Here is a 27,997-nt window from a genome sequence, read left to right on the forward strand (position 1 = left end):
CACATTGTACCCATGTGGGGATTCGAACCCGGGTCTTCGGCGTGACTAGCCAACGCTTTAACCACTAGGCTACCCACCGCCCCTATGAAACCAAGAAGCATAGCCAATCAAACTGGCAAATGGAAATCAAGGGCAGGTAATTCGAGATTGTGCGAAAAACCACTTAGTGTAGGTTTACTGAAATGCCAGCCCTGGAGATATAGAGGATGGATTCCTATGTTAAGCTATGAGCAACTACCAAGTAGATGGATGTCACGTGTGACAAATGGACTAGGTACCCCTGACTGAGATACCCATACATGAACAAATGACAAGTCTGTGATGATGTGGGAAAATCTACAGCAAAGCTGCTGTCTTTCACTGCAGATGAAAGTCCAGAACAATTTATTTACATTAGAAGGAATCTATTCCACAATAAATATGTACAAACAACTTTCACTCGTCACATGATCAACCCTGTAACTTCTTCACGTCTTCAGAGATTGACCAACTCTCATTACCAACAGTAATTTTAACCATTATTCTCAAGCACTGGTTGACAAAAACGCGTCAGCAAGCATGACAGCAACATTAGATACACAAGAGCTAAACACGCAGGAGTGTCCATATCCCAGTCAGTCCCATCTGTATAAAGTCAGCTGTGTCAAATCCAGTCAGCTGTTTTGCCTTTAATGAATGCACTCCATGCCACTGGGATGTGTCAACACTTGTCGAGCAACCTGACCTTAAATAAGAAACAATTCTTCATACAGTATACAGTCCACTTACAACATTCACAACAATCCAACAATGACCCTATCCTGTAATGATGATAACCTCAATTATTCACCATCATAGGTTTTTCTGCATGTGACGTCACCATCTCTATCTCACCTACCACAGAGGTCATTTTGGGCAGAGTTTTTCTCTTTTTAAATGTTAACAACCAATGAAAATGATGTCTGAAGAGGTGTCTGCCTTTTGTGAGCGAGGACGGATGTCCTAAAGCTAAGGAGTTACCAGTTTTTAAGATCTTGCATTTGAGTTGGTACACGAGCTGAGTACTGCAAGTGTCATTAAATCATCCAGTTTGTGTGGCTATTCTTCACAAGTCATTAGCAACAGAGTAATAATAAGCTATGATGGCTGATAGGTCCAGGTTTTTTTTCATAATAGTGAGTGAGTTTAGTTTTACTCCGCTTTAGCAGTATTCCAGCAATATCACGGCCGGGGACACCAGAAATGGGCTTCACACATTGTACCCATGTGGGGAATCGAACCCGGGTCTTCAGCGTGACGAGCTTAACGCTTTAACCACTAGGCTACCCCACCCCCCCCCCACCTTTTCATAATAGAACTGAGACAAGAGCAGGGGACACCAGAAATGGGCTCCACACATTATACCCTGGGTCTTCGGGGTGACAAGCGAACGCTCTAACCACTAGGCTACCCTGCCGCCCCGTGTTAATCAAGTATGTTTATGGGATAAGACAACTGTTTACAATAATGACAATTGTATTTTGATGACACATCATTATACTGATGAAATACTCCCAGACTTGGAGACATCCAAAAAGAGTTTCCAAATACTAGCCAAGCAACAACTTTACTTAATCTGCAATGATCTACTGGTAGGCATGCCGAATGTTCAATTGCTTGATCAGTAATGATCACCAGTGTTACTTTGCTTTTTCAGAACAAAAGAAATGTAATTTGATTTCTGTTCCATCAGTATGTTTGAATTCCAACCATACAGTTTATACTAGGGTTATTAAACACTAAGTTTCATTACCCCCACAAATTTTAAAATACATCAAAATGGGTAGACTGATTTCCTCACCATCACTGTAAACATCACTGAGTTTGTTCCTAGTAGGACCTGACTGCTGGCGCTACCATGGGACAATCCTGAGCGTTGAGGGTTTCATCTTTCACAGGCCTGTAGTCTATTTTCACCTGCAAAATACAAACACATCAGAGTGAACCTGCTGACCCAATGTAATGTGGCGCTCTTTACAACACATTCTCACCCAGGTCAAACAGGGAGAAAAGATTAGAGTGCTGAGACAAAGGTCCTGACACAGGACCTTATAGAGACAATTAGTAGAGGGCTGGGGATACACAGGACCCACGTAGAGACAAGTAATAGGAGTGTGGGGGACCTATTTTAACCCAGGTCACCATGGGACAACCTACTTTCCCAGTATCAGCATCAACATATGAGAGTGTGTGTTTCCTCCAGTGGTCATCAAAGGCTTTCATCTTCTGTCCTTCGATGGGCTTACTGTAGTCGTTATTCATCAAGTCGAACCTGAAGTGGAAAAACAGGTGTTCAACAGTTTAGCTCATCCGGATGCAATAGGTGTTCAACAGTTTAGCTCACCAGGATGCAAGACATTACAGACAGTTAAGCTCACCTACATGCAACAGGTGTTCAACAGCTTAGAACACCAGGGGTGAGTGATTGAGTTTAGTTTTATGCCACTTTTAGCAATATTCCAGCAATATCATGGCAGGGAACACCAGGAATGGGCTTCACACATTGTACCCATGTGGGGAATCGAACCCAGGTCTTCCGTGTGACGAGCGAAAGCTTTAACCACTAGGGTACCCACCGCCCAGCTAACCAAGATGCAACAGGTGTTCAACAGTTTAGCTCACCTGAATGCAACAGGTTTTCAACAGTTTAGCTCACCTGGATGCAACAGGAGTCCAACAGTTTAGCTCACCTGGAAGTCTTCCCTAGCATGTGCTCCCCGACTCTCTTTCCTCTTCTCTGCAGACTCGATTGTCTGGACAGCATTCAGCATCAAGTTCTGGAGTTCCAGTGTCTCTACCAAGTCTGTGTTCCAGATCAGACCTCGATCCGAAACCTGGAAGCAAGCAAATGTAAAGACTAAAATGTGTTCCCACAAAGCCAGCATCCACCTCCAACTTGGCCTCTTATTTAAACCCAAAATGAATGGTATTTGACTTATCTGAACGGATCAATGAATGTGATGTAACACTAATTCTGCATTGTCAATGAATATGGTCATATTGTCACACAACAAAACTATCTCCTATGATTTTTTTAACATACTTTACCAGGACATATATTCCACTGTTTTTTGCGAATGATAGTGGAACACTTGAAATCCCTTGAAGTTCCCTTCTAAAAAGGCGGACGTAAAATCACTCACCCACAAGTAGCTTCCCTTACCTCCCTTTTGGCGCCCAAATGGTCACATGATCAGCCATATTTGTCACTCTCTCCGTATGTAAGCCCGACACCCGGATTTACAGGGAAATCCAGAGCGCCATAAGAGGGGAGGTTGGGAGGGCTAACCTCATGAGACAGGATAAGTATAAAATATCAACTTTAGTAAGAAAATTACATATTTTTCCTTATCCTCACTCATGCTAATTATGCTTGCAGAATCCGTCGGAAACGGTGGTGGGTCAGGCCACGTTCTGGATTCACTGGTTGTAGATTTACGTCCTGTATTACCCCCCTTGGGAACTTATGACGGCACTGTTGAAGATTCTGTTCTTTCAACTTCTCTCTGATGAGTCTGGGGGGACTTCTCCTGACATTATCGTGTGGATTTTAAATATACTAATATTCCATTAGTTATCCATTGCAACTCCATCTCTTGATTCGCGCATCAAGTGGAGATGCGACCCTTCTTCATGTACAAGTATGTCCTATACAAGTACAGGGTCTATCACTCATGCTAGTCTGTCCTAGACGTGCATGGACTTATAGCCATTGTTCTCCAGAGCGTTGGTTTTCACAAGTCACGTGATAAAAGGGGTGAGACTTACTCAGCGCCTTTGTGGAACCGTTAGTTGTTGTGCTACAACAAGTGGCCCAAACTGGTGAATGCCTGAGACGTTTTCGAAGGCAATGTCTCTGAGGTAGTGGTTGGCAAACACCGTGTTCGATCTCCAAAAGCAGCCCTCCATTATAGTTGTAATCGAGCAGTTTCCATGCAGAGCAAGTGTTGACGCCAGGGCTCTGACTTCATGTGGATTGGAGGCTCGTGGAGGCTCAAGTCCTGCTGCTTTATAGGCCCTTAGTATAACAGCTCTCATCCAGATCGATATCATTGTCCGAGAGACTTCTGTGGGCATCTCAGTGGATAAGGGGATGAATAGGCGCTTGAATTTTCGTCTCCTTGTTTTAATTCTCTGTAGGTAGACTTTAAGTGCTCTGACTGGGCATAAGGATAGATCCTGCGTATCCTGTGGCCCAAGGACTGTAGATAGTGCTGGGATGTGGAACTGTCTGTCAGGCTGACCAGGCAGTTGGTTCTTGGCGATAAAATCCCATCTCAGTCCAAGATGTATGATGTCATGATGTCTTGATTCAAATCGTGTTCGTTCAAAGTCCAGAGCATGTATTTCTGACATCCTTGCAGCTGTTGCTAGGGCGATCAGGATCAGTGTTTTCTGAGTTAATAATTCAAAGGATGTCCGTTCTAGAGGCTCATAGGCATCACCGGTTAGATGTTGTAGAACTATGTTGAGATCCCAGGCAGGAGTCTTAAATTTCTTTTGTTGGTCTTCCAACTTGAACGAGCTTTGTAGTGCCAGAAGCTCTGGTACTTTGGTCAGCTTGATACCCGTTTTCATGGTTATAACTGTACTGAGGGCATCTAAGTAAGTTGAGAGTGTTGAACCTTTTAAGTGTCTCGTCTGTTGTAGATGACATAAGTATTCCGCCACTTGAGGATGTGTTGCTTTCACCGCTGTAAAGCCTTTCCTCTTTGCATATTGTTCAAATCTCTGCTACTTGTCGTCGTACAAGTTGCGAGTTGATCTGCGTACAGCTAGTGTAACTGCTTTCGCTGCTCTGGCGGAGTACCCTCTAGTCTTCAGGCAAGGTTTAATACGCTCCACGCGTGTAGCTGGAACAGTGTCGGGTTCCCGTGAGCTTGCTTGGTGTGTGGATGGACGAGTAGGTTCGACCACTCTGGTAGTTTCAGGGTTGGACTTCCGAGTTCTTGTATGAGGACGGGAAACCATACCCTCGCTGGCCAATAGGGCGTGGCCAAAATCAGTTGCAATGTAGACGTCTGCTCGATTTTCTGTAGTACTTGTGGTAGCAGTGCAGGAGGCGGAAACGCGTAAGCGTTTAGTCTTTCCCATGAGATGCTTAGAGCGTCTGTTGCCCATGCCTGAGGATCTGGAATCGGTAAGACGAACGTTGGTAGCTGTTTGTTGAACTTTGTTGCAAACAGGTCTATTAGTGGGGATCCTATAGTCTGTATGATGAACTGGAATGGTTCTGGATGCAACATCCATTCCGTCGGAGATGGTTGTAGTGGACGAGATAGGGCGTCTGCTATGACATTCTTTGCTCCCGAATGTGGCATGCCTTCATGTAGATGTTCAGGTTGTCGACGATGCTGAACAGGAGAAAGCTGAGTTGTAGCAGACTTGTTGATCTTGTTGACCCTTGTTTGTTGATGTAAAACGCCACTGTGGAGTTGTCCGTGTGTACCATGAGTCGTGTGTTCTTTAGTACGCTGGACCAATGTTGTAAAGCTTTCATCTCCAACAAATTGATGTGTGACTTCTGATCCTGATTCGACCACTTTTCTGCTGCCACTTCGTTGTTGAAGTGCGCACCCCATCCTTGTAGGGAGGCATCCACGTAGAGATGAGTGTTGCAAACTGTCTCTGACAAAAAGGTTCCTCCGCAAACGTTCGACTTCCGAGTCCACCATAGGAGATATGGTTTCAGGTTGTCCGGTAGTATTAACGGATCTAGACTGTCTAGGTGGGTGTTCGCAAATGTAATCTCCCTCTGCGAGTCATGTCTTGAGCTGAGGTGAGTAGACCGAGCATGCGTTGCCAAGCACGTAGTGTCAGCGGAGAGAGCAATGCTTGAGATATCATCTGTTGTATCTTGACCCAACGATCCTCTGGAACGACTTTGCGATTCACTGGTGTGATGAGTCAAATTCCTAGGAATTGCAGATCTTGTTTTGGCTCCAGTTCCGACTTAAGGAGATTCACTAGCCATCCTAGTTGAGTTAGCAGCCTGATGGTGAAGTCTAGTTGCAGTCTGAGTTGACTGGGATCGTGATGAGTTTGAATCCCATCGTCCAGGTAGAAAGCACTGAGTAAACAACCAGGGGGCCGACGATATTCCAAACGGTAGAACCTTCCACTGGAAGTGATGTCCGTTGAAAAGGAATCTTAGGTATTTCCTTGAGTCTGGATGTATTGGAGGTACGTTTCCTGCAGATCTATGCTGGTGAGGTAGTCTGCTGGACGAACGAGATGTCGGAGCTGAGGAAGATGTATCATCTTGAATTTTGCTGGTCTGCGTGAGATACTCCCGGTTGAACTTCCTCATATTGTAGATGAGCCAAATTTTCTCCTTGGAATTCTTCTTCAGTACCAGGAAAATTGGGGAGTAAAACCCGGGCATGATGAGATCTTGATCTATCTCTTCTACTGCCTCTTTATCAAGTAGGATCTTGATAGCATCGTCCAGTTTCTCTATCTGGTCGGCTGCATAGTTGAAGGCCATCGGGTTGCTTGTGAGCGGCGGAGTGGCTTTCAACTGTATCTTGTACCCTCTGCGCAGTATCTGGGATACGTAGTCGTCCTGTAGTATTCCCCAATTCTCCCAGTACTGTTGAAGACGTCCACCCACTGTCGAAGGTTGTACAGGAACGGCTGGGGGTGGAAGACTCCAGTCGTTCCGAACCTGGCCTTCATCGCTGATTCCTCTTGCACTCCTAGGTGCTCGGCCTCTTCCGGGGTTACCTCTAGGAGATCCGGTTTGGCGACGAAAGGAGCCTCTTCCTCTTTTCATGCTGGAATACTTCTTTTCTCTGGCTTTCTGGACTCCTGCAAACTTAGATTTATTGGAGTAGCGTTGGGACGTCTGACGAATCACGTTAGCCAAGGTGTCGATGGATTTAACCTTCACAACCTCCCTTGAGTCGTGAGAGGCTTCTCTGGCGACTTCTTCAATTCATCCTCCGAAGATGTAACATGCTGACCATGGAGCTCTGGATAAGGACTTGGTGAAGCGTTCACTCCAAGTGCATGCTGACAATAACCCTAGTCTTCTCAGGAGAATCAGGCCCGCTGATGTGGATGCTAGGTGCTCCGACATAAACTGATGGTCCCTCTTCTGCATTAGTAGAGCGGAGTATATCATCCGGTCTTCTTCGGCGGAGGAGTTCTTGAACTTCGAGATGAGTGTTTCGTTGATAGCCCTCGATCTGGCTAATCCGAAGAGAGTACGTCTGGTGGTTGTATCCAGCTGCGCTAACTTCTTATCCTCAATCTTGTAAGTTCCCTGACGGGAGTCAGTGATAATCTTGTAGTCATCATCAAACCTCTGGAGCCTTCAGGAAGGGTTCCATCCTATGTAAAGGGAATTTCCTGGCATTGAACGTCGGGATGACTTGGTGGCTTTATCAAAAGCTGCGCTGAGGTTGTCTGGTACTTGAGAGATCGGGTCAATCGGTGGAAAGGTGAGCGTGTCGAAATCATCGTTGGACATCTTGTAGGTCAACGCCTCATCTGTGTCCCTAGAAAGTGATGATAAGTCCAAGCCATTGGCGATCCAGGAGTTAACTTCCGTATCGGAGAATATGCCTTCACCTTCATCCTCTGATTTAGACATCTCTCGCTCTATGGATGCACGACGACTTGAGTCTCTATAGGATGATCTGTAAGATGAGCTTCGTACAGGCGATCAATCCCGATGCAATCTTGAATCCTTCCTGAAATTTTGAGATAATTGTCTAGGCCTTCGCGAAGGTGGGTTCCTGGACGTAGCTTCTCCTCTGTAGGAGTGCCTTCACGCAGGCTCTCGATGGGCATCAGAGTCCGATGGAGATGAAGGCTCATATCTGCGATGTCTGTAGGGTTCGGGTGAACGCCTTGATTCCTTCTGCGTGGAGACTTCTTAGCAGCAATCTCTGGAGCGTCTACGTTGGTAGCAGAGTCCAGACTCCTCACTTCAGATGGGGAAGATCGTCGTGTCAGTGAGCCTTCACACAGGCTTCCCTCTTCATCCGGATGTGATAGAGCCTTCACGCAGGCTAGTAGTCGTTGTAGAGGTCTTCATTGCAGCCTTCTCCTGAGCGAAGTGACATTCCATCATCGACATCATCTGGTCTGTAAACTGTTGCATGAACAGTCCCGGGTTGGAGTTCTGCGTTGTCTGAAGAGACTGCTGCTGGGATGATGCATCTGATACTGAAGAGATGTCATCTAAGGCTCGCTGCACTTGCGAAGAGTTGATGCTGCTGCTATCTCTGGTACCCGATGTCTGCGTTGATAGAAGGTCTTCTGTCAATGTCTGCGCTGATAACAATGCCGATGTAGCTGTAGAAGCAGACTTCGTCTTCTTACTGATAATGGTTACTTCAGGTATGAGGATGGGTGGATCATCATAAACATCTGCTTCTTCCGGAGGAACAATCTCAGCTGAGAAAGACCTCGTCTTCTGTGTAGAGCTGACCTTAGACTTCGCTGAAGTCTTCATGGTAGTAGCCTTCTTCTTCTGCGAAGATGATGATTTAGCCTTCTTCATCTGCGATGGGGTCAGCTCAGTAGATGATGATCTCTTATGGCCTCCGGCGTTCACCACTGGTACATCGACCTACTCCTGAGAAACGTTCAGCAATTCACTAGAATTATGAATGTCTGCAGCAGTGGTTAACACACGGTTATCAGCGCAATCACTCAATTTAGACATGACTTGTGAATACCTTCGTACCCAGTCCTTAGCATGTCTATGGATGGAAAAAAGGTAATTATTGAATTCAACCGAAGTAAAATTTACACAAAACTTACAGCGAGAGCTGAAAGAACATGAAACAGTGCAATTAGGACATAATAAATGAGGGTCAGCTGCAGACACTCAGTACCTACATAATACAAGTTTTCATCAAATGTAAACATGAAGAAAGCACATGTCAAACAACAGAAAATTTAGATCAAATTTCAAACCGTAATGTAGAATATAATACTAAAAAACGTATACAGCAATAATTTGATGTAAGGTCGAAAATATAAAAGGATATGTGACGTATAGGGACCCAGGTGCTCTCACAACCGTCCTCAAGGGCGAAGAAGGAGAGGGTGACAAATGTGGCGGATCATGTGACCATTTGGGCACTAAAAGGGAGGAAAGGGACGCTACTCGTGAGTGAGTGATTTTACGTCCGCTTTTTTAGAAGGGATTTCAAGTGTTCCACTATCATTCGCAAGAGGAAGGAGGCAAGCATAATTAGCATGAGTCAGGATAAGGAAAAATTATGAATTTCCAGTATTTTTTGTAGTTCACATTCCTAACAAGTACAGTGATACAGCACTACACAGCTGCTTGCCTTCCTAGCCCTGTCCTTGCTCTCCGTACTGAAAGCACAGCAAAGGTGTCCCAAACATATTGGACAGAGCCTTGCATTTGATTTCTCAGCTACGTCATGTGTCGTCATTTTGAGTTTTTATATCAACATGCACTGGTGCAAATTTAATCAAGCTCCCTATATTGAGGCCTGTCTGGAGTGAATGCTACAAAGTGTGAGCATGGTTTTACTCTGCAAAATTACTCTGCATAATTCCTGCAATATCACAGGGGGGGGACACCAGAAATCTGCTTCACACATCGTACCCATGCTAAGAATCAAACTCGGGTTTTCAGCATGACGAGCAAATGCTTTAACCACTAGACTACCCCACCGCCCATACTGACCTTTAAGTCTTCCATCTCTTTGTACACCTCCGCCATCTTCCCACAGCCTTCCTGTAGACTGTTGCCATCACGGAACACACTGGCATAGGTCTGCATATTCTGTGGAAGAATACAATATACTACATATGCATCATTATCCACTGGTCTCAAGGACAATTATACATCAAAACTTCTCTTTTCCAAAGTTTGAATGTGTCTAAATTTTCCCTTTTATGATGTTTCATTTTCATGCAAATTATATTAAGGGATGAAATAAATGTAAAAGAATCAATTTTTTTGTTGTCACCATCTGTTATCACAATATTCTATAAACAAGAAATTTAACATTGGATCGTAAAGAAACGCATCGTTTGTTTCCATCAGTATGTACGGATAAGTTCCTGTGAAATAGTTGTCTAAAACACAAACCTTCTGCATCTTGAGTCGAAGTTCAGCTGTGGGGACGCTTCCATTAGAATATCGAACTTTGTCAACATTTGCAACTGAGGCTTCGCCTGCATTCTGACTTATTGGCCCAATAGGCTCCCCCTGGCCTGTTCTCTTCAATGATGGTGTTGGCACAGGCTCTGCCAAACACAACAAGATCAAGCAGGGAGTTGGCACCAAGACGGTTAGCTCCATGCACTGATGCACAAGCTGCTTCCCCACAGGCATACAGACCCGGAACCACCTGATCACCAGCCTCCCTCGTGTACTGCACCACCTGTGTTACGGAGGCCAGAGACAACTGTTACAGCGTAGTCATTTCAAAATATTCGCAATTTATGTAGATTGGAAGATAGGGCATATCATTTGGGCATTTTGAAACAAAGTATAACATTTTTAGCAATTTCTGAAAGCATAAAAATACCCCTTCCATTCTTGTGGAAGCTGTGGTCGCTGAAAGGGTTAGATCACTTACTTTGTGGGATGCCGATTAGAAACCTGATTCTAAGAGTGTGGGTTCGAATTCTGGATGGGGCTAAACCCACACAAACTACTGGAATCTGTACTAATTGAGTAAGTGTACTCCTGAATATAACAGTTTTCATTTAAATAATCATATTGCAATTGTACATATTTTTATCATAAGCTGTATTACATAGCAAGTTAAGTTGAGACTTGGCAATAAATCACCCACCTGTCCCTTGTAGTTGGTGGGTACTCCTCCCATGTTGTAGTGAACAGTTGGTAGCACTGGGATAGGTTCACGTGTCACATCTACCCCAGCAAAGATCATGGCAGTCTCGGAGATGCCAGGGAGACGAGCCTTGAGGACATCTGGTGGCAGATGGTGGAGCTGCAGGAAAACATGGTCCTTATCTGGACCTACACCCCTGTAACCAACACAACATCCATCAGTGACACGTCCTTCTCTGGGCCTACACCCCTGTAACCAACACAACATCCATCAATGACACCTCCTTCTCTGGGCCTACACCCCTGTAACCAACACAACATTCATCAGTGACACGTCCTTCTCTGGGGCTACACCCCTGTAACCAATACAACATCCATCAACGACACCTCCTTCTCTGGGCCTACACCCCTGTAACCAACACAACATCCATCAATGACACCTCCTTCTCTGGGCCTACACCCCTGTAACCAACACAACATCCATCAGTGACACCTCCTTCTCTGGGCCTACACCCCTGTAACCAATACAACATCCATCAATGACACATCCTTCTCTGGGTCTACACCCCTGTAACCAACACAACATCCATCAATGACACCACCTTCTCTGGGTCTACACCCCTGTAACCAACACAACATCCATCAATGACACCTCCTTCTCTGGGCCTACACCCCTGTAACCAACACAACATCCATCAATGACACATCCTTCTCTGGGCCTACACCCCTGTAACCAATACAACATCCATCAATGACACGTCCTTCTCTGGGCCTACACCCCTGTAACCAATACAACTTCCATCAATGACACCTCCTTCTCTGGGCCTACACCCCTGTAACCAATACAAGTTCCATCAATGACACCTCCTTCTCTAGGCCTACACCCCTGTAACCAATACAACATCCATCAATGACACCATCCTTCTCTGGCCCTACACCCCTGTAACCAACACAACTTCCATCAGTGACACATCCTTCTCTGGGGCTACACCCCTGTAACCAACACAACATCCATCAATGACACCACCTTCTCTGGGCCTACACCCCTGTAACCAACACAACATCCATCAATGACACCACCTTCTCTGGGCCTACACCCCTGTAACCAATACAACATGCATCAGTGACACCTCCTTCTCTGGGGCTACACCCCTGTAACCAACACAACTTCCATCAGTGACACATCCTTCTCTGGGGCTATACCCCTGTAACCAACACAACATCCATCAATGACACGTCCTTGTCTGGGCCTACACCCCTGTAACCAAAAAAGTACAGTGCAGTAAAGCAGTGAAGTGAAATAACAACAGTTCTTATCTTACCGCCCTTCTCGGACTTCAAGAGTAATGGACCTGGACACAACGTCGCGAGAGGCCAGGTCTTTGGCTGTGGGAGCATATCTCTCCATAAACCTCTCTCCCTCTGAGTTGACAAGGTATCCTCCCTCACCCCGAGATCCTTCCGTGATCAGACACCCAGCACCATAGATACCTGCAACCAATATCTCTGTGCTGTAGGTGGACATAGGAAGGGAAGTAACGCTTTGATACATGGTTCACCCCAAATGAAAATACTATTACATTCTTTTCTATTTTATCCAACTAGCAATTTTTCACATTTCATCCTGGCCTCCATAGCTGCAACCAACATCTACATGCTGTTGGTGGACATAGGAAGGGAAGTAACTCTGGGATTACATACGATACATTACATAACTCACCCTAACAAGCAATTTTTTAAATATTTTATTATGCCAATCATAGCTTCATGCATCCTCGATAATCTACAGGGTATACGTTACGATCACTCTCCACTATACCCTGGATGCATCCACGGCTTGGCCCGATAATGATATTATCTACCTTTGCTGGCTCCACATTCTCACAGTAGCCAATCAGTTAAGCCGCCCTTACATCCGAGCTTGCCAGTGTCAACAAAGATAGCGGTCGCAGTCGCGAAGGTTTGTTCGCAGTGCCACTCATATTTTGGGGGAAATCATACAGACAAATTGACAAATCTGAAACTTATATGAAAAAATATATGAAAGAACTCCTTCTACCTCTTTCAGAGTACCTCTGCATCAATTGTGTTGCAAAGTTTAAACGGTTAGATAATTCAAGAAGCGAAAGTGAGTTGTGATTGGTTCGCTCTACTTCCCAGCGTAGACACCTGATTGGATAAAAAGCCAGCCAAGGGAGGTAATAAAATCATCGGGCCAACCGTGGATGCATCCAGGGTATAGTGGAGAGTGATCGTAACGTATACCCTGGAGATTAGCAGGGCTGAGCTTCATGACACTGACCACTTCAGAGCAATGAAAGTCAGTCCCCCAAAAATCGGATGATAATATTTTAAGTGTCAGTGATGTCTATTGTTGAAGTGAGGTCTACAAAGACAGACATACCTGTGGGGTGGAACTGAACAAACTCCATGTCCTCATTAGCCAGTCCTGCCCGATTGACCATAGCTGTGCCGTCCCCTGTACAAGTGTGAGCAGATGTGCACGAGAAGTAGGCACGCCCATATCCTCTGAAACATATCAAGTAATAACACATGTAACTGATGGTTCAACTTACCACTGTCCCGTAACTTTATAGTGAGTGGGAATATCTCATTCTGGTTTAATGCCACTTTCAACAGTGCTTACAACTGGTTCGGTTGGTTCCGTCATATAATTGTTTTTATTGGTTGGCTGATTTGTTGTTTGACGCCGCACTCAGCAATATTCCAGCTACATGGTGGCGGTCTGTAAATAAAGTCTGGACCAGACAATCCAGTGATCAACAGCATGAGCATCGATCTACACAATATTGGGATATGTGTCAACCAAGTCAGCGAGCCTGACCACCTGATCCTGTTAGTCGCCTCTTATGACAATCATGGGTCACTGAAGGTCAATTCTAACTCGGATCTTCATGAGTTCAGTTATACAGAGGATGCTTGGCTTGATATGGGAGGAAAGCCCAAACTAACCCAGGCTCATCGTTTTGGTGAAACTGACAAGCAGGTATGGTGCTGACAAACCTAAAATCCTAATCAAGATGACCCTAGAAGTTCTTGCACACATACCTGCGCTGTGAAGACAGGGGCACCGGTGCCCTACATTGTTCGAAGGGGCAGCATGTTTCACATTTCAACACTTAGTTATAGGGGCGGTGGCGTAGACTAGTGGTTAAAGCGTTGGCTCGTCACGCCGAAGACCCGGGTTTGAATCCCCACATGGGTACAATGAGTGAAGCCCATTTCTGGTGTCCCCTGCCGTGATATTGCTGGAATATTGCTAAAAGCGGCGTAAAACCAAACTCAGTCAGTCAGACTTAGTTATAAGATATATTATGACTTCTTGTATTTCTTGCATATCATACATGACACATGTAAACAAAATGTCTGATCCTCTGCACTTTTGATGTACAAACAGCTTCTTAGTTATGGTAAAATGTATACTTATTTTGGGATGCTAATCAACTCACCCAGTAGCAATGATAGTGTTCTTTGAATGGAATCTATGGATTGTACCATCTTCCAAACAAAGGGCAGTAACTCCACGACACTCTCCTCCCTCCATGATAAGATCGAGGCGAAATACTCGATGAAGTAGTTAGTATCATACTTCAAAGACTGAAACACATACAAAATATTCGGGATCTAAAAAGATATCAATGAGGAATTTCCACAAAAGTACCACCAGAGTATTTAATGGACATAATGTTCTGACTCAATAATTCAAAAGGCGATAAGACTTTATGGATTCAAGTGGAATTTGTATTTCCAGTTGTTTCCATTCTGTTTTGTCATCATAGTGAATGTTAAATCGTCTTCATACTTAACAGAAGAGAATCTATTTCAAAAAACTCTTGTGCAGCTTTTGTCCAGTCCGGATACAGAGTAATGTATTATGTATGTCAGGTGTAAAACTGAGACAGTCTGATTAATGAGGTAACCATTAGGCAATACACATCAACACACGAAGAATACACATGATAGACTTGGGAGTCAGTACGCAAAGTACACTAACTTCATAGTTCAGGTATGATCTCACAAGACACTCACCCGGCCGTAAAGTGTATGGAGTAGGGAGTGGCCGGTACGATCAGCCACACAGCAGCAGCGGTGAGCCTGACCACCCTTGCCAAACTTAAGACTCTGACCTCCAAATGCTCGCTGGTAGATCTTGCCATTCTCTAATCTGCTGAAGGGCATGCCATAGTTCTCCAACTAGGGAATAATACAGAAAACTTCAATCAATGAAATATTTCAACATTAGGAAATGGCTGTAAGTACCAAGTGGGGACAACTCCTGACACTATGTGCCTCTACCTTGTTACAGCATAGCAACTCAAATAAACACACGAGTTAAACAAGTGTTGCCACTAATATGGCAATGTCCCCCGCCACTAAAGAATGGAATATTCATAACATATTTACTACTTTTTAATTTTTGCTCACATACAAGATGCCTGAAATCACAGGTGTCTGCATAATCACCAACAATATGAGCGTTAACAAGAGTTTGAGCCTGTCGTGGTAACCTTGAAAATAAGGTCAAGGTCACCCAAGTCCACTTGTGTCTCATAATCCCCTATGTAGGCTGTCACCAAATTTAAAGACATTGGGTACAACAGTTCATGAGATATCGCGTTAACAAGAGAATGTGGTCAAAGTGTCGTGATGACCTTGAAGATAAGGTCAAGGTCACCCAACTCGACTGGTGTCTGCGTAATCCCCCAATGTAGGCTGTCACCAAATTTGAAGACATTGGGTACAACAGTTCATGAGATATCGCGTTAACAAGAGAATGTGGTCAAAGTGTCGTGATGACCTTGAAGATAAGGTCATGGTCACCCAAATCACTTGGTGTCTGTGTAATCCCCCAATGTAGGCTGTCACCCAATTTGAAGATATTGGGTACAACAGTTCATGAGATATCGTGTTAACAAGAAATGGGACGGACAGAAGTACGGACGCCGCTGAATACACAGTCCAGCAGACAGAGTTTACACTAATGTCAAATTTTAAGCCTGAAAGTAAGGGGATCATTGTCGTTCCTCATAAGTTAGAAGCTTATAATTTCAGTGCATATATTTTTAAGACCCAGAGATAACTCATAATACTGAACACATCACTGAACATGAAATCCCTTATCTGGTAGTTACTATTGATGTAACAAAATTACAAGACTGAAACACATGGTTGCACATTTTGATTTCATCTAACATCATCCCAACAATAACCATTAGCATATTCTCACCAACCATGCTGGGCAACAGCAGAGTTACCTCAATGACAGCTTTTGGTGCCTCCTCACACATGTAGTGTATGGCATCCTGGTCTCCCAGCCAATCAGAACCCTTCACTGTGTCGTAGAAGTGCCAGCGCCAATTGTCCTCTTCCATATGTCCAAGAGCAGCATTGATACCACCCTACAATAATACACATACAAAATCAGATATGTCCAGGATCAGGATCAAAATAAATCAATGAATTTAATGAATCCTTAATTATGGACATGCCATACCAGCCTAATTTATTAAATTCTTTCATGGATATATTTAGGTTTTTGTTCACTGAACTCATATACATAGCTGATAGGTCATACAAGTGTACAAAAAACCAACTCAAATGCAATTTGTAAACAGCTTTGATTTTGTAATGTAGACAGTTATAATTTCCACATCAACATGTTCTTGGGACGCCAATTATGAAAATGATCCTGTCTATTCATATTTGTCAAATGTCTTGTATTTTTCTCACTTTAATATATCTTCATACAAATTGATTCTTCAAGAACCAGTGAGAACTAAAATGCCTAAGTAGTGACACTCACCTGGGCTGCAACTGTGTGTGATCTGGTTGGGAACAACTTTGTGATGCAGGCTGTCTTGAACCCTTCGTTGGCCAGGCCGAAGGCAGCCCGCAATCCAGCCCCACCAGCTCCTACCACCACAGCATCGTACTGGTGGTCAATCACAGGGTAGTCCCGGGATATCTGGACAAACCAGCAAACATACCAGCTGTATGACACAGTGGGAAAGTTTTTCCATGATAATTCAGGGTTTGACAAACTTGAAAAGAGAATGACTTGTCTTAATATTGATGTCATCATATCCCATCCACAACAAGCGACCTAGTTTGAGATGCACACATTTCTAAATATAACAAGCTCACAATGATTGTAACATAATAAAAACAATGATAAAGCTTACTGCGAGCAAACTAAGTAATTTTAAAGATATTTTTGTCATTATTTTCTGTCATATTTATATAGCTGGAATGGAGTGTTTTTGTAAGTATCAGTACACATTGGTCTAATGCCACTTGGACAGTATTTTGTTTACATCATATCATGTCAGCTTGTTATAACTAATCTGATGTTTACACATAGGTGTAGCCCCCAAACAAGGCTATGGTGCTGACCTAGATAGAAATAGATCAAGGAAATGGTCCCACAATCATAGCTTAATGGTGTACATAAGGGATACGAAATTCTGTACAGCAAATTTCAATGCCTTACATGACTAGACTAACCTTCACCCCTTGACAATTTGAATACAAGGAATATTCCACCATACCTGTGCAGAGTTGGAGACTTTGGAATCTGTGTTCCGGCCATGAATCTTGAAGTGGAAGTCCCTGGAGGAGGCAGCAACAGGTTTGGACAGTTGGCTTAACTGAAAATACCCCAGAACACAACATATCAGCTGCCTCAATCAGACATGTCTACCAAAACTTTAATTCACAAAATAATACATGAGTGTGGGAGTAAATACAATGTTATGCCACTTTAAGCAATATTCTGCTAATATTAACATGATTAAGGTGGGGGATACCAGAAATGGACTTCACACATTATACCCATGCAGGGAATTGAACCGTGCTCGATCAGACCCTGGTCTCACATTCTTAAATAAAGTATTCACATTCTTCATCAACCAATTATCACTATACTATAACATCACATTTAAGCTAATACCCCCCAGCAACAGTGACCTAAAATCAAGGCAGAGAAAAGTGAATAAATTTTATTATATTTTATCATGAAATAGATCAAGCATTTTCTGTAATCTAAAAATCATCTATACTATATGAACCAACCTTATGCTACTTTAAACTGACTGCATCCAAATAAAAACTGATGTTAATCACTGTAAATATTATATTTCTATTATTGAGCAATGATTTACAGGTCTATTCCTATCCCAACCGCATCAATGGTGTCATCTTATCATGTCCATAGCACCTTTAGAATTCATCACAACATCTTCTCATGAGGACGTTCTCTGCCGTAGGTTACATGTCACTGTGGGACAGGTAACCAGTTTGTGAGAATCTGTCGGACGCGAACTTGTGACCATCAGAATTTTGGCCCGCCAGCTAACTGACTGAGCTACGCCCACACTGTTACTCAATGTGCAAATTTATATAGTCCTTCCTGAGGCGTTACGGAAATGAACGGAAATAGTCGAATAGGTCACAGACAATTATGAAGGTTACGAGTAACCTTGGTGTCTCGTGATTTGAATCTGCAGACAATTGACAAATGGTGCCGATGCCATTTGGCACACTCATCCCATTCCATAATCTACAAGATACAAGATACCGTGGTGTGGAATGAGCCAATATGGTGCGAACTGAAAAGGGCTGTTGACGTCAGGCGTCAGATGTCCAATTTGAAAAAATCATCGGGTGATTTTGTGACAGAAAAGTGTTGTAGGGAACACTGTAAGGATAATGTGGATCGCACTAAGGAATGAGGGAGGCATGAGCATGCCTGCTGACACGAGGGTGAGTTAGCCTTCGAATCATTGCTGAAGAAATGTAGACTCCCCAATGTTGTGTGTGAAAATGGCTTTATAAGTGCAAGTCCCAGAATAATTTCCATTAGCCCAAATTTTCTACATTAAACCACTGCTTCGTGTACTTTCGACCTTATCTGGGTAAGAATTAGAAATGTGGAAACGAAAAACAACAACAACAAATGGTACATATGCATTACACCGGACATCTATACCTAACATATTGGATTCACACCCTAACCATGCTTACCCCAAACCCTAAACCCCTCAAAATAATTCTAATAAATAAAACACATTGACTGAAGCGGCATGAAAGTGGCTGACGAGTAATCCATTCTTACCGCTTCAAATTATATAATGTAAATAAATAAACTCCATTCTTGTGTAATAATGCTAATTACTGAATGCAAAAAATCTATATGTATATTAGTTCCCATTAATAATTCATTTATTCCTGAAAACTATGTTGAAAGAGAAATATAAAATATATTTAAAACAAAAGTGCTTTCATAAACTGGCTAAAAATTGCGCACCCGCTGGTAAACAGGTACTGTAAACTCTCAACATCGTTGGACTTATTCAATGCCATAGCTGTTATAGAGATGAAACATCAGTGAGCAGAGCTTATACGCACTCGCTGAGCTAGACAACCTTGTTGCTATGCCGATGTGATAGGGTATTGTTTCGAGAGTGTGGTTTAGAACAAAGTCACACCAAATTACGTAAAAGGGTATTATGACGTATAAGTTTGTGGTACTGAATTCTAAAGGAAGGCCACCAAAATGTTAGTCACGCGAATAGTGTCAACACACGTGATCTTTATTTCAATGTGCAGGATTTGACTGTTGGATTTATGTTTATATTGAAAAAGATTACAGGGATCTTGTGACATCCCCATCTGTAGAAATGTTACAAGCTGTTATTGCAATTTTTTAAATCCCCAGCAATCTTAGCAATAAACCATGTATCAAGAGTCATGACAAACTCAAAACACCAACTGATCAGTCTACAGTGTAGAACATTCTGAGAGTTTGCCACTGGCAAATTGAACATGAAAATAAATACACCTTAAAGAAGTTGTTCATGAAGCGGATACATTATTATTGATAACTGAAACGTCTATGTGGGCATGGACGATTGTTCGCAAAATCTTAAGAATGACCTTTTTTCATTATCAAGGTCAGGTCAGTGTAAACATGTTAAATTTTGACATGAATTTCAAGGACAATTCTATATACAATAGTGCAAAATGTTCATTAATTAAGTGTATGGAAACACATCGACATTGGAAGCTGGAACACATGATGGCAAGTTATAAACTACATTTATTCTTACACAGTTTCACTCTCGGAAGTTGTGTAAGCACCCAAAAAAGTTCTTATGCAATGTGTTTATTTGGCTTGCTCGACTTTGCAACAGACAATATACAATTGACAGTATAATTTTCATAACATGCTATTAATTATCACCAACGAAATGATGGTTTAGGTAACATACCAGAGACTTTGAGCCCAGTGTTTGGGCCAACTTCGCAGACACGTTCAGCAGAGAGGCCATTTTGCAAATACAATGTGAAGGGGAAGGTCACAGATTCGCACATGCGTACTAGTGGTGCGAAAGGAGATTATGAAATGGGCTACAGTAATCATATTGCATTAAGTTTACACGAAGTGGGTAATGCCGTCATATTAACCTGCTTAGATTTAATAAAATATGTCATTCGTATAAAATGTAAGGACGATCATATTTGTTAAGGAAGTTGTTACTTAGGCGAAGGCGCACTTCAACAAGAACACTGATTGAAAGAATTATGCGCAATTTCTTTATAGACAGGAGCCCAGTGCACTCGAGAAGGAAATGACCTTGACCTCGAATGACAACATTCACATGTGCTTGTGCTTCCTCCTATTGCGTAGAAATGGTCGCTCCAGTATGACTATATTATCAAAATAGAACAAACGCAAATGTTAGGTAAGGCATACATATATCATCTGTACGAAATTGTAAATAAATGTGCATTTTTACTGATCCATTTCTACTCTACATACATAAAATTATAGCACAAAATAATGTTTATGTTACTGTTTTGTCCCAAAGGTACAACATGTTTAGGAAAACCAGTTTAAGTGAAGGATCCATTCAGGAATCGCACCGTGTGATCAAGTTTCATGAGGCAATTCGTCAAGGTGAAGAAGAATTGGTTTTAACATTTCTTCAGAGTGGTATAAACGTGGATGCAGATATCAACTTTGAGTCTCCATTGGGTAATTCTTTAATAGATTCTTCAACTTACAAGGGTCATCCTGCCTCAAGGCTCCACTGTCTCGCGCCCATTTCCCGATTATGTCGGAACATTTTTATTGGCATGAATGATATCCTTTGTTAAGTGATATAGGAATTCATTAACTTCCTGATTTATTTTAACCTCGAAATTTCGGTCCAAAATAATATATATTGTCAGAGACCATATAATAGATAATCTATTATATGGTCTCTGATATTGTATGGGAAATGCCAAAAGAAGTGCTCCTATAACTGTGTTCTTGTAGTAGTTACAATGAAGAGCCATTAGTGTGCATGACATGATCATGTCTGAAATGCTAAAATTTTAATACCTACTGTTGTCTTTATATGTTTATAAACTCCATTCTGACATACACTGCTTAATGTGATATGCTGACTCATATTGTATTCTTATGCATGTTACTGATTCTTTTGTTACAAAATGATGAATTTCATGTAGGTTTTTCATGTTAACGTCCAACTACAAGGCATTGTCATCAAGTGATCAGTTAATTATTGGAAATTTCATGAGCACATAGTCGGCCAATATCACATCTACTATGTTTATGATCCGTAATTTCCGTCAATAATGTAAGGTCTTACCCTTTCTAGCCATTTGACTGGGTTTAGGGGTGTGTTATCTGAGACAATATGCATGTGTTTCAGCCACTGCAGCCCAGTATGGCAGAACCAGAATAGCTGAGATGTTAGTGGAACATGGATGTAGTGTCAACTCACTTGATCGCTATCTCAAGTCTCCCTTGTTTGTTGCTGTGCAGTCCAATGACAGGGAACTCGTAAAAGTTCTCGTCCAAGCTGGTGCTAACCTCAAACATAAACGCTTTAATGGTAGGTCCTGACTCAGATTCTGAAAATCAGTGCTTTACCTCTTTTGTTGTTTACCAGTATATGTGTGTGTGTGTGCGTGCATGTGTGCTGACTAGAGGAGTCAGCAATTTTGTACATAAAAATATGTTTAAAATTATGCTTAGAAATTATGGGAAGGGAAGGTGTGTGTGTGGGGGGGGTCATTGATTTTGTACATGGCATGCAAGTGGGTCACTTATTTTGTACATGCTTCTCCATAAAACTCATCACCACCACATCCAGCCATAAATTATGCACGGTCCCTTAATTACAGGGTATCTCAGCGGGCTAGCACTATAAAACCAGCTTAAGTCTGGGCTAGTACAAGCAGCCGTACATACACATACACACGCATGCACGTCGTCATATGAGCGAAATATTCTCAAGCACAACGTTAAACCCAATTCCACCACCACCTTAATTACAGGGTTAATTTGTAATCAGTTTCAAAGTGCAGGAAGCTGACTAGTTTACCCTAACATTAGTAACAAGTACATGTCTATGAAAAGGTTAGGTACTCTTCATTAGATATTTGGAGTGGCAAGAGGATGTACTAGATGCATTTGGTCAGGATTTTTTGTAACAAGTTGAGGAGTTAGTACTTCGATTTTGTTTCAGATTTAAATCTTTATTGTCATATTATATGTGGTGTCTTTGTGTGAGTGTGTACCTTACTGAAAATGAACTAACAGGTTAAATGAAAATATGTTTAGAGTACTTTTTTTTGTAGATTTTAGTCATACATAAAGCAAAAACTAGGCATCAGACAAATTTAAGCTCAAACTTGAAGGAGAATATGGTTCACAGACACATTCTTGTATATCATGGGGATTGCCTGGTCACAATGGCTGCTGATTATCTGATGGTTCCTTGTTCAATTGCATCTAATTGTACCTGTTCAATTGTTACTCTACTGATACTAAATACTTTAGGCTTACTCTTAATTATTGTAATCCAAGATCTTGGATACATCACTAGATTCTGAACCTTGCCCACCCACAAACTAACAGGAAAACAAAGGAAACTGCTATGCTTGGTCCCCCCTCTAAATATTATCATGTTTTTCGGCCAAAGATTGATTCCTTATCACCCTTCATCTTGACTCTAACCATTTATGTAAGAAAGTGAAAGATTTATTATCCCCCCCGGCATGTAATGCGGGGGGATATAGTCGACGCCTCGTCTAAGTCCGTCTGTCCATCCGTCCGTCCGTAATCATTTTGTTTCCGGAGCATAACTCAATAACCGTTCAATATTTTTCAACAAAACTTGGTACATATATCAAACAGAACCTAAAGTGGTGCCTTTTTGCTATTTACAGGTTTTGTTATTTGTATTTTTCTTGGTTTCCATGGAAACGATTTGGACTTAATCTCAAAAGGGAGGGGTGGGTTTCCTTCCAGATCACAACTCGAAAACCGTTCAATATCTTTCTACAAGACTTGACAGATATATCAAACAGATCTTAAAGTATTGCCTTTTGCTATTTGCAGATTTTTGGCATTTTTATTTTTCATGATTTCCATGGAAACAATTTGGACCTAGTCCCAAAAAATCAAGTTGGACTTTAAGTAATTGTCAGTTGATTTGTTCTTTCAAATTTATGGGGGCCGGGGGGATTTGTCATCTTCTGATGACTCTTGTTATATAATGCCTTTGACCCAATAGTTACAAAACAGTGCAAATGCATTCATCCAACTAATTTACTTTGTCCTTATTATGCTTATGTGGGAATTTGTTTTGAAAAATATGCCCTTGACCTTTCATTGTGAGTTATGTCTATTGTTGGAGGAGCGTCAACACTGGTGGCTACACCAATGCTAGCTAGACTTGTACTGCTGTACATACATCTAAATCTGAATACATCTAAATCTGAATACATCTAAATCTGAATACATCTAAATCTGAATACACCAACAGGATACACCCCACTACACGAGGCTGTAAGTAAAGGTCATGATGGGATCGTGATGGAGCTCCTGTCTGCAGGCGCTGATGTTCACGCAGTCAACAATGGCAAGGAAACACCGCTTCATGTTGCCTGTCTCTGTGGACACACTGCCATCGTTCAGGTATTTCAACCTTCATAATGGGTGAAGCAGTGTAGTGTCTTAACAGACATTCCGTGTAAGTTCATTATCTGAATCATAGTGTCTTGTCAACATACTGTTTATTGAATGTATTGGAAACAAGAAGCTTGACCAGTAGTGTTTGGAATTGGTTAAAATCTCATAATTGATGACTGGTCCGTTACTACCGATCAATCATCGAAAATAATTGGTTAGCATCATTTATCAAAATTTTCTGTTATGCTTGTTAATGCACACAAAAATAAAGAAAAAACATGTAGTTCTTTGGGTTTTTGCAAATTGCACAAAATGCATTTGCAAATTTCACATTTATAGGAGGACTAGTATGTTAGGAACATAGATTTCCTGAAGTCTTTAAGATAAATTCAATCATGACTTGGAACGAGCTCGTAGTGCTTATGAAATGTAAATGTAATGACTAGGGCTGTGCAATATATACCGGTAAACTGGTATATACCGGTACAGTATCTCCGCGATACGATTATCACGATATGGTTCAGATTCTGCAATATATTGGGTCATCCAGAATTAGCTCCCTTTGAATTATCTGCCTTTGATTGCCATAGCAACAAAGTGTGCCAAATATACATTTATTTCTGTTGTTTTCATGTAACATTTTACAAGTGGAAGTATCTTTATAAGTGGCTCCAAAAGAGCCAAATATTCTACCAAATGATTTAAGTTTTGTGGGTTTGAATGGTTTCATATGTGACGTTTTGGAGGAATTAAGTGGCCTCAAATGGACCAATCTTTTCAGAAAAGCAAGATTTATGGATGTCAACTTCTTGCTGTGAATAACACGACGTTCTCTGGCTCTTAGTCACTTCGACCAATCTTCGATTATTTCAATTAAATCGGACCACCACTATTGACCAGTAGAAGCATCACACGTCACAGATGTAATGTGCACACAAGATGGACCTATCATCTGTACATACGAGAGGTGCATTCCACTGAACACAAAAAGTGTTTGACACTAATCAGGAAAGGGGACTACTTCTATGTTGTTGCATGCTATTTACATGATTTATATTTTCGTTCATTCTTTTGTATTTTGTTGTTTTCCACATTTATTTACTTATTGTAAGTTATTTTGTTTTTTTCTTTGTAGCTAAGGGTAAAACAAACCATTTTAGCTCACCTTATCATTTGTATTTGACTGCACTGTTTCCAGATGCTGTTGGATGCAGGGGCCAGTGTGAATGTAACCAAAGGTCCCAGGGGAGTGTCTCCAATACATCTAGCTGCATTTCAAGGGTCACCCGAGACGATTCATATGCTGGTGAATGCTGGAGCCGATGTGGATTGCATCAATAAAGACAACAAGCGAGCACCAATACACTTTGCCTGCATCAAGAACAACTATGAGGTCTGCCTATGTAACAATAACTCAGTGCAAGCATACTAATTCCTGTTGTGGGGATTATTCGTTTCTGGTAGTGAATTGGGTTCAGATCTGTTTTGATATCATGGTGTGTCAGTGTGTTTTGGAAGAAACTGAAAATGATGCAGGTGAAACCGTTAAACACAGGATGGCGCTGACAGAGGTAGTGTGTGTTTCATCGTTGGCCAACAAATAATATTAATAATATTAATAATAATAATGCTAATTTTGCCCTAGAATCCAACACGATGCTGTTCTCTGGCATTACATTATTGTACTTTCAAAGCAGCTACTAACCGCTTCGTGCGACCGTATAGGTCCGTACATCCGCTTCTCAGATACCCATTTTGAACAGCTGGGTGGACTGAGTGCAATGTGGACAAAGTGCCTTGCCCAAGGACACAATACAGTATGAGACCCAGGTCACAAATTTTCGTGTCTCCACCGGGATTCGAACCCAGGCCTTTGACATGAGAGGCCAGCATGCCAACCACTACACCACTGTGCTCCACAAACAAATATTTCTAAAACTACATACACACTGGTGGATGATGGTGTTGTCTGAACTCCTAGTTCCAATACCCACTGACAGCCTGGTGGACAAAGAAGAGTGTGTAATGTGAAGTAATTAAAGTGAGTTTTGTGTTTGCGGCTGCACAGGGAATCTCAACCACTCGTCTCTGTCACTGGTTGATTCTGGGTTTTGATATATTTTGACATATCACAGGAAAGATTGTTATATTTTCATAGCATTGGAGGTTACTGGATGACAAATTACTTTATTGTTTTTCAGGGATTGGAAGCTCTACTGTCACATGGTTGTAACGTGAATATTTTGAGTATGGAGAATGATGAAGCGAAAACACCCCTACTGAAAGCTATTGAATGTGGAAACTTAGCAATCATCCACAGACTGATTGATTCTGGAGCAGACATAAATCGAGGTGATCACTATGGAGTCACTCCCCTAATCACTTCCATATTCAAGTTCAATCCCCAGATAGTAGCTATATTATTGAGAGCTGGTTGTGACGTCAACAAACCATGTCGCAACAAGCTTACAGCCTTCACAGCAGCAGTTGACCACTGTGCCCAGTACAACATCGCCAAGATGGTGCTCCTTGCTGGGTACCGCATCACCCCTGGGGACGTCAAGCAGCTGCAGAAACTCCCCATCACAGAAACAATGTCCGCAGAAGATCTGAGTCACCTGCAGTTTCTCATCAGTGGAGTTGCCAGTCTGAAAAGGCAGTGTCGACAGGCGGTGAGGTGTTACCTTGGTGACAGGCCAGCAAGGAAGTTTTCCAAACTTCCTCTACCACAATCCGTCCGTGACTACCTGGACTTTCCTGAGTTGGATGACTTCGTGACTTCTAGGGCTTCAAACGTTGTGTAGGAAGCTCAAGGTTCAATGTTGTTACATAAATACTCTCCAATGTAATTAGATATTACCAAAAAGGTGGTATGCATAATGGTAAGTGTTAAATTGTTAAAGCAAACATAAGAATTTTAAATGAGGGAATAAGAGTTGTCCCCTTTTTGCCTTGAGCTTTTATTTACTATAAGAGTTGTCACCTTTGATCATTAGGTGACTCTTTCTTTCCATGTTTTACAAGGAATATGACTTCAGGCAGTTCCACAAGCAACTTTGATTTGTCTTGAAGGTTTTTTAGTTCGCTGTCCTGTTTCAACATTCAGCCTTCCCTTACCCATTGATTCCTCACTTTCAATACTCAGACCATCCTCGATAATCTCCAGGGTATACGTTACAATCACTCTCCACTATACCCTGGATGCATCCATGGCTTGGCCCGATAATTATATTATCTCTCTTTGCTGGCTCCGCATTCTCGCAGTAGCCAATCAGCTAAGCCGCCCTTACATCCGAGCTTGCCAGTGTCAACAAAGATAGCGGTCGCAGTCGCGAAGGTTTGTTCGCAGTACCACTCAGAATTTTTGGGGAAATAATACAGACAAATTGACAGATCTGAAACTTTAAAAAAATATATAAAAGAACTCCTTCTACATCTTTCAGAGTACCTCTGCATCAATTCTGTTGCCAAGTTTAAACGGTTAGATAATTTAAGAAGCGAAAGTAAGTTGTGATTGGTTCGCTCAACTTCCCAGCGTAGACACTTGATTGGATATAAAGCCAGCCAAGGGAGGTAATAAAATCATCGGGCCAAGCCGTGGATGCATCCAGGTTATAGTGGAGAGTGATCGTAACATATACCCTGGAGATTATCGAGGATGTACTCAGACAAGATCATACCGTTCAAAGTTGTCATATGTGATGGGAGTGTGACACAATTCCACTGTGTAGAAAACATTATCTACTCACAGTCTGCCTTCTTTTTTTCATGTTATGCAGTCTAAGTAAACTTAGGCTCTGTATTATTTGTTACACTGCTATACTGAGTCTATCAAACCCTAGAAGAAGGTCGCATCAGCTAACCCTTTGGACTGACCAATCAGAACACAGCTTACCAAATCGCGAAAGTTAACATTCGCACAATATACCGTTGAACCTTTACCTCAAAAACTCGAATGATTCTGAATGCTATTTTCCACACGATCACTTCAGAGTGATGCACATGGGGGACACAATGACTAAACAGTCGCTGAAAATATCATTTTGTCAATATTCAAGGATGTCATCTTGTGGAAATATAAGCTAACAGTAACCATGTCATTAGAAACCCCTAAGCATATATACTGCTGGTCAAATATCTGTGTTTTATGCAGATTTTCGTTTGTTGATAGATTA

General features: G+C 42.0%; 2 protein-coding genes across 3 annotated transcripts; one reads left to right on the forward strand and one right to left on the reverse strand.

Annotated features, from left to right (window-relative positions):
• Nucleotides 1-322: 322 nt before the first annotated feature.
• On the reverse strand, nt 323-20,240 carry LOC124286263 (succinate dehydrogenase [ubiquinone] flavoprotein subunit, mitochondrial-like). The gene is given in 18 exon segments (XM_046722609.1): nt 323-724; nt 1,820-1,935; nt 2,176-2,274; nt 2,276-2,290; nt 2,709-2,852; nt 9,695-9,793; nt 10,103-10,222; nt 10,224-10,397; nt 10,815-11,010; nt 12,136-12,304; nt 13,218-13,342; nt 14,284-14,389; nt 14,392-14,431; nt 14,864-15,028; nt 16,090-16,233; nt 16,638-16,799; nt 17,383-17,481; nt 20,104-20,240. Coding segments are annotated over 17 exon segments (2,004 nt in total). The 5' UTR covers nt 20,164-20,240; the 3' UTR covers nt 323-724; nt 1,820-1,848.
• Nucleotides 20,241-20,455: 215 nt separating this feature from the next.
• LOC124286264 (serine/threonine-protein phosphatase 6 regulatory ankyrin repeat subunit C-like) lies at nt 20,456-27,076 on the forward strand. 2 transcript variants are annotated; one of them, XM_046722610.1, is made up of 6 exons: nt 20,456-20,577; nt 20,704-20,870; nt 21,556-21,738; nt 23,677-23,828; nt 25,021-25,215; nt 26,024-27,076. In XM_046722610.1, exons 2-6 carry the CDS (start codon nt 20,711-20,713, stop codon nt 26,624-26,626), a joined length of 1,293 nt encoding a protein of 430 aa, XP_046578566.1. In that variant the 5' UTR covers nt 20,456-20,577; nt 20,704-20,710; the 3' UTR covers nt 26,627-27,076. The 2 variants fall into 2 exon arrangements, with proteins under 2 accessions (XP_046578566.1, XP_046578567.1); XM_046722611.1 differs by having other exon boundaries at nt 20,704-20,792.
• The last annotated feature ends 921 nt before the right edge of the window (nt 27,077-27,997 follow it).

Source organism: Haliotis rubra, unplaced genomic scaffold (genome assembly GCF_003918875.1).
Source record: "Haliotis rubra isolate DU_JTF1 unplaced genomic scaffold, ASM391887v1 Scf38, whole genome shotgun sequence".
NCBI lineage: Eukaryota > Metazoa > Mollusca > Gastropoda > Lepetellida > Haliotidae > Haliotis > Haliotis rubra.

Bases quoted from the DNA above. Each gene is read 5' to 3' on its own strand.
- LOC124286264 (XM_046722610.1), top strand. From the start codon at position 20,711: ATGTTTAGGAAAACCAGTTTAAGTGAAGGATCCATTCAGGAATCGCAC. The intron at 23,829-25,020 runs GTATTTCAACCT...CACTGTTTCCAG, and splicing joins GACACACTGCCATCGTTCAG to ATGCTGTTGGATGCAGGGGC. The intron at 25,216-26,023 runs GTCTGCCTATGT...ATTGTTTTTCAG, and splicing joins GCATCAAGAACAACTATGAG to GGATTGGAAGCTCTACTGTC.